This window comes from Apaloderma vittatum, unplaced genomic scaffold (assembly GCF_000703405.1).
Source record: "Apaloderma vittatum isolate BGI_N311 unplaced genomic scaffold, ASM70340v1 scaffold17254, whole genome shotgun sequence".
Lineage (NCBI taxonomy): Eukaryota > Metazoa > Chordata > Aves > Trogoniformes > Trogonidae > Apaloderma > Apaloderma vittatum.
The window spans coordinates 26,207-33,934 of NW_009713450.1; the positions used below are offsets into that span (position 1 = coordinate 26,207).

Consider the following 7,728-nt stretch of genomic DNA (forward strand, 5'->3'; position numbering starts at 1 on the left):
GTGGATGCCCGAGGCAACGGCCTCTGTCATTCCCCTATCTCCCTTCAGAACATGCTAATGGAGGATAATTAGTCCTATGAGTGTCACCTATTTCTGAATTTTGCAGTTTCCTACTCACACTCTGCCTCATTTTTTAGTATCTTTTCTGGAGATTAAAATTTAACACTTTATCTTCACAATATATACAGAACCAGAAATGTGCTACATTTTCTGTGCTGGATATTTCCACTGAGGTCCAAGGACCCTTTTAACAGGTTTGGAAAAAGACGCTTGTTCTTTTTCTGCCAGTATTTGAAAAGTGGCTTCTGATCTGGGGTGTTCGGGTCCAGATAGCTGCTACAACCTAATTACTAAGTAAGTAAAATATTCACACCACTAGAGGACACATGAGAATTCCTTATTCTTACAATGGTAGTTGCTGATGGCTGTTCTCCTCCTGAACCCTGCACACTGTAATAAAATAGGCGTGGATTATGGTCATGCATACTCATAAAGTGTTTTAACAATGCCGGATATGTGGACGGACACAAGAGGACATGTAGGAAACAAATCCTTACCAGGACTCCAACTTGAGCGTAAATGAAGAGCAACAATCACTTTCTCTGGAGTTGTGGCCTTCTGTCTTGTTTTATTTTGGGTCTCCAGTAAATTTACAGCAGCAGAACAGGCTCCCCAATACAGCAAATAGTAATTGTTGGTAATAGATTTCCTTTTGATATCCCAAAATGATACCCAGGTTCTAGGATTAAAACTGTTGCTGTAGAGCATCCTGCTGTGAACAGTGGAACAATCACAGTCACTCTTCAGTTCACTGTGGAGGAGAAAGGGAAACCCTCTCTGAAACAGACTTAAGGCTGTTCTTCTCACCTCTTAAAGAAGTGTCCTCTCACGTTACTGCAAGGTCTCTTCTTTCTCACCGCTATTTGCACTTTGACTGTTGCCCTGAAGGGAGGGGCTGCAATAGAGGGAACTAAAGGCCTGGACTCCTCTCCTGCTTCTCTCTGAGGTGCTGGCCCTTGGGCAGTGGTGAAATTAAGATCTTTTCTGGGACAAGCTTTAGGCAACAATCCTAAAGTGTAAGGTAAGCTGGTAGATACCATTCACTACCTTACAGAGGCAATGGGAGAGACTGGGCAGCATCTGGAGAAGGGCTGGAGGAACTCCAAAAAAAGGCTTAAATATTTCTAGTGGTGTTTGAGGTTAAAGTCTGAGGCCCTGGAACTGCATATATTGCATAAAAAGTTTTAACTAAGTAGCTTCACAAGATAAGTAAGCAGAAGCAACTAAGATCCACCCTGGACAGTTGCTACCACCACTTCTGCGTGATGGGGGAGAGATGATGGATTGCATTTGTAGGTCAGACTCAGAGAACCCGTAGTCCTCCCTGGGTGTTTTGTTAGCAGAGTGATGTGCTATTTTTCCTGTTAAACCTGAAAGTTACACATTCTCTTCATACACAAAATCTTTCATAAAAGATAAGGACCAAACTTTAGAAGCCAAAAAGTTTACTTTTAGTCCATCGGTTGAAGCTTTCAGCAATAAAATTGTGAATAGTCTAGTTGCTATGGACACAGCTCTGACACACATTTGGGGTGTCTATGAATAATGCCAGAGACTGCACCCAGACTTCCTACTGCTACCCTCCGCCACCGCTGCTGCTCGTTTTTTTGGAGCCTTGCGAGAATAACCAGAGCTGGGACAACACTGCCACCTGCTGGTGAGCCAAACGAATGCTCCTGCGTGCTGCGCTGCTCGATTCCACCGCACATTGCCAATCGCATGACCCTGTTCTGTGGGAATACCGGTGTTTACCTTTACGTTGAAGGTCACAATGCACTGAGGTGCTGTCAGTAGCACATTCAGAGATGACATAATTTCTTTCAACGTCTGTGTTATTTACACACTAAAGATTTTCCGAGGTTCGCTTAATGAGTTATACAGTGGCTTTAGTGATGCAGCTTTTGTTTATGTTATTTATATTATTTTAATATAGTTTTTAAATTGAGGCTGATTCTAAGTCACATTTCAACAAAACATTTGCCTTTGGCTAAGAATACATAAAAGTCTAGTATGGATATCACTTCATTATCCTTATAACCTTCACTTAAAATTTGTGGATCTCAACACTTGATATGTCTTAACACATACATTTGCATGTACTTGACAAGGGTGGTCAAATGAGTGATCACAAGAAGAAAAACTGCAAGAAAAGCAATTCTGCCCAGGAAACATCTGCAGAAGAATATGCCCCTCCTGTTAAGGATAGCTCACCAACACACAAAAAAAAGGTATGACTCTTCCAGTACCATTTTATTACCATGATACTTACCATTGTCTTCACTTTCTTCCATACTTACAAAAATAAAAAGAGGGAGTCAAGAGGGAAATGTTGGTAATTACAACAGTGAAATAAGTCAAGTTTGCAGTGCACTGATCTAGAGGGCTAAGAACACTTCCAAGCTTAAATAGTAAGTAGGGAAATAGGAGAGTACTCTTAGAGGGAGGACTATCTCCATAGCTTATTATTTGTTTCCAACTTGAAATTGGATGGTATATGATAATGGACAATGATGAAATGTAAGCATATTTGCTGCACTAAAGACCAATTCAAAAGTAGAACTGTCTCAGTAATGTAGGTGCAAGAGATTGCCCTACAAGACTTCAGGACGATGCAACTGACAATGAACAGCATCTTTTTAAGTAAATGCACTTAAGTGCATGGATATTTCTAAATGATTTTATCAGCAGATTAGACTGAACTGCCACTGCTTGCCCTGTGAGAAGCAGTGAAGACATTCTCTTGCTTGTGAAAAATCACTGTGTGCTCTGAAATGAATGACACCCTCCGGGAATGGCAAGTCAGCTCCATAGACCTAAGAGGAAAAAAGACAAATTTGTATATATGTTTATGCCTTTGCATAATGAATGACAAGTGTATGTTAGATGTCCACAATCAAAGAGAAATTGGTCCACACAATGCCCATGTTTGTTTGTACTGACTTTAGACAATATAACTTAGAATGGGAACACTAGACAATGCAACTTAGACATGACTGTAAACATACATGGGCTATGTGGAGTGCCAATACACAAAGCTGATGTTTTGACTTCCAAATATGTTTGGCAGCTTTAGCTAACTGCAAACATGAATTCCATAAACTAGGCAAGAAAATGTCACCTTCTATTTCTCAAAAATCGTGCTGAGTTTAGCCTCTCTACTTTTTCTGTGCTTTTTTCATATTTCTCACTTATGCAAATGCTTCATTACTGCACTAGTTTCTCTTCCAGATATTTATCTTGCCCCCAGACTAAATAAAGATGAGTTCTAGGCATCTAAGGGAACAGTGAAGATAAGGACGAATTAATTTGAGATGCTCATAATCATAGTACTTGTTTTTACATTGTCAGTAAAGTTGAAGAAAAAAATACATTAATCTGCCTCCCACAAGACAACTTCCAAACTCTATGCCACTGTACCAGAGTCATGTATTCAGACTCATGGTTGTTCCCTCTCCTCTCAGGATGCACAGTAAGTCAAAGCAATACTCAAGTATAACAAGCAAACACTTTAAACAAGGTCATCTTAATTTGATTGAATTTTGCTGTAAATTATCAAGAATAGTAAGCTTTATGTCATTTGTAAGCCAGTGAGGGCATCTGACAGCTAATAAATATTTGTTCCACTTGAACTAATTACAGACTTTTGGTTGTTTACTTACAGCAACAACTTGAGAAACAACTAAAAAGCTTAGCTTTTAAAAATCCAGGACCTCGAGTAGCTGACTTCAATCCTGAAACTAGAGAGAAGAAAAAGCGTGCACACATATCACAGATGAAACATCAATTTTTTAGGAAGTGCAAGTATGATGTGCAAATACATTACATATTTTACTTTAAAAAATGACTGGTATGCTGTTTAGTGAATATAAACGAAATTGAATAAATGCATTAATGTTTTGCAGAGAGATTTCTGCACTCTACTGGGAAAACAAGATTTTTCTGTGTGACTTAAGAGAATTCTGATGTATTTCTTTGTCACATTTTAATTTTTATTACCAGTGTCTGTTGAAATTATGATGTAAAGCTGGTATTTCATCATGCTGTGAGTTTGTTAAAGAGAAAATATTTGTTCCTGGACAGATCTTTTCCACATTAGTTTGCTTTACTCTTTGAACATGTTGAAGCATTTCCTGAGAATCACTTTTTCTGCCCTTTTCACAGAACTGCAAAGAAGTACGACAAATATGGCAGGCTGCTTTGTAACAACACTGACTTGTGTGATTGCTTGGAAGAGAACTGCCCAGGTTGCTTCTATCCTTGCCCTAAATGCAGTTCAAGAAAATGTGGACCTGAATGTCGCTGCAACAGGAAATGGGCTTATAATACAATTAAGACTGAAGGTGGGAATGTGATCAGCATGTTTCCATTTCATGTCCCTAACTGATTTTATTCAGATATTTTTTGTGCCTGAGCAAAGTTCATCTTCCATCATACTTTATTAAACTAAATCCTAGCTTTATGAAGTGTTTCTAATTGAAGTACCTAGCAGTGGGGCTTGTGTTTCTTTATTGCGGCCTACCTAGCAGACTTCAACCTTCCCCATTAAGTAAAATTATGTATTTCACTCTTTCTCATCCTTGCGAGCTTTACTGAAGCATCTAGTTAGTTGTCTCTAACTCCTGACTTTCTAAAACTGAAGGTGTCTGCAATGCTGTGGGAAAACAATTTTTTTACCCTGGAAAGCTGAACCACATTAGCGGTAAAGTTTTTTGTCTGGCCTATTTCATTTACTCTGATGTGTGACACAGCTCTTTCTTTCATGAGTGCTTGTCAAAGTGTCTTTTCCTCCTGAGGCATTCAGTCTCGTAGAGATGAGGCAGGAGTAATTTCAGAGAAAGCTATTCTGTCAGACTAAGTCACTACTTTCCATGTCCCCCTGTGTATAAAACAGAGGGAGAATGGAAATGACTTTATAATTCTTTCTGCTTCCCGGGCTACAAGACTGAGACTAACATGTTCAGTCAGCATTTTTATTTTTTTACAGCATACGACGTGGTCAACCTTGATCACTCATTCATTACATAGCTAAAGCTAAACGGACTGGGTATTTTGTCACCGGATGGAAGTGTCTTCAGTTTCATGAGTTTCCTCTTCGTGCAAGACATGACAGATTTCAAATACTGTAACTTAAACTCAGTCTTCTTACAAGGTAGATGCTGTTATTCATGATGGGCACTCTCACACTTTTTGAGGAATGAGAGTTCATCTAGAACTTGAAGGGGGGACTGCTGAAGACTGCCACAGGCAATCTCCAGGAGTGTGTGCTAGTGAGGGAATCATTCCTTAGGCCCAGTCATTGTACCAGTACATAAAGGGTGGCTACCAAAAAGATAGAGACTCCCTTTTTATGAGGAGTCACATGGAAAAGACAAGGGGTATTGGGCACAAGTTGCTCCTGCAGAAATTCTGATTGGACTTCACAGGAAAATTTTTCACCATGAGAGTAATCAGATGTCTTCCAAGAGAAGTGATGGATTCCTCAACCTTATTCAGCTTTAAGGCTCAGCTTGACATGGTTGAACCAGATGACCCTTGAGATCTCTTCCAACCAAGTGTTCTACAAATCTATGAATTTCTGGTTTGGGGGATACTCTCCCAAATTTGAATGCGTCACCACTTTTCTTCCCTATAAGAGGCCATTCTCTGTGGACAAAGATCTACTGCTCCAACACAGAGAGATCTCTCAGCAGAAGAAACTTCCTGGAACAGATCCCAAGAACGCATGTCAGAGGATATAGGCAACCAGGAATGCTAAGGCCTTCTTGAAATTAAACCTTGCAAGGGAGGTCAAGCACAACAGAAAATGCTTCTTCAAATACATTGTTGACAAAACTAACACTAGAGGCAATGTAGGCCCGCTGCTGAATGGGGTGGGTGCCCTGGTGACAGAGGATGCAGACAAGGCAGAGTTACTGAATGCCTTCTTTGCCTCTGTCTATACTGCTGGAGACTGTCCTCAGGAGCCCCAGAGCCCTGAGGCCCCAGAGGAAGGTAGGGTAAAGGAAGAGTTTGCCTTGGTTGATGAGGACTGGGTCAGGGATCAGGTAGGCAATCTGAACATCCACACATCCATAGACCCTGATGGGATGCACCCATGAGTGCTAGGGGAGCTGGTGGAAGTCATTGCTAGGCCACTCTCCATCATCTTAGGTAAGTCGTGGGCAACAGAGGTGCCTGAGGACTGGAGGAAAGCGAAGGTCACTGCAGTCTTTAGAGAGGGCAAGAAGGAGGACATGGATGACTACAGACTCGTTAGCCTCAGCTCCATCCCTGGAAAGGTGATGGAACAACTTATCCTCAGTGCTGTCTCTAGGCATATCAAGGATTTGTTGTGTCTAGGCATATCAAGGCACATCAAGGATTAAGGGAGTGGAACATCTCTCTTATGAGGGAAGGCTGAAGGAGCTGGGTCTCTTTAGCTTGGAGAAGAGTGAGGGGTGACCTCGTTAATGTTTATAAATTTCTAAAGGGTGAGTGTCAGGACAATGGAGCCAGGTTCTTCTCGGTGATTTCCAGTGATAGGACATGGGACAACTGGTGCAAGCTGGAGCATAGGAGGTTCCACAAAAACATTAGGAAAAACTTTTTCACTGTGAGGGTGACAAGAGCACCGGAACAGGCTGCTCAGGGAGGTTGTGGAGTCTCCTTCTCTGGAGACATTCAAAACCCTCTTGGACATTTTTCTGTGTGACCTAATCTAGGTGATTCTGCTTTGGGAAGTGGGTTAGGCTAGATAATCTTTTGAGGTCTCTTCCAACCCTTAGTATCCCGTGATTCTGTGATTAACACCACAATTTCCTTCTGAGTTGATACCTCTGAAAGACTTGTTGCTCCCTTCAAATAATGACACTTCAGTACTTAAGCTTGTAGCCTAAAAACACACATATATTTGCTATGGTGGTTAAAACATTCTCTGTTTGGCAGTGAAATCTGGTGTTGTTCCTTCAAAGACGAGGATAAGGTTGAGGTGCTTAATGCCTTCTTTGCCTCAGTCTTTAGCAAAAGTAACAACTGCACTGAGGGCAGCCAGCCCACCAGCCAAGAGAATGGGACCAGGAGCAAAATGTCCCCGCTACAATTCATGAGGAGATGGTCAGGGACCTACTCCTCCATGTCGACATCCATAAATCCATGGGGCCAGATGGAATTCATCCTAGAATTCTGAGAGAGCTGGCAGGGGTGCTCACCAGGCCGCTCTCCTTCATTTATCAGCCGTCCTGGCTGACTGGAAAGGTCCCAGCTGATTGGAAGACAGCAAATATAACATCCATCTATAAGAAGGGGAAGAAGGATGATCTAGGAAATTATAGGCCTGTCAGTTTGAGTTCAGTGCCAGGGAACCTGATGGAGCAGATCATCCTGAGTTCCATTATGCAGCACGTGCAGGACAAACAGGTGATCAGACCCAGTCAGCATGGGTTTGTGAAGGGCAGGTCCTGTTTAACAAACCTGATCTCCTTCTATGACTGGGTGACCCGCTTGCTGGGTGAAGGTAAGGCTGTGGATGTCATTTATCTTGACTTTAGTAAGGCATTCAACACAGTTGCCCACAGCATTCTCCTAGAGAAATTACCTGCTCTTGGCTTGGACGGACATACACTTTGCTGGGTGAAAAACTGGTTGTCCAACGAGTCATCGTCAATGGAGTTAAATCCAGTTGGCAGCCAG

The 7,728-nt window shown here is 41.7% G+C and overlaps 1 protein-coding gene across 1 annotated transcript; it reads left to right on the forward strand.

Annotated features, from left to right (window-relative positions):
* Nucleotides 1-2,177: 2,177 nt before the first annotated feature.
* Nucleotides 2,178-4,444, forward strand: ARL14EPL (ADP-ribosylation factor-like 14 effector protein-like). Its single transcript, XM_009868400.1, is given in 4 exon segments — nucleotides 2,178-2,288; nucleotides 3,414-3,533; nucleotides 3,722-3,861; nucleotides 4,222-4,444. Coding segments are annotated over 4 exon segments (594 nt in total).
* The last annotated feature ends 3,284 nt before the right edge of the window (nucleotides 4,445-7,728 follow it).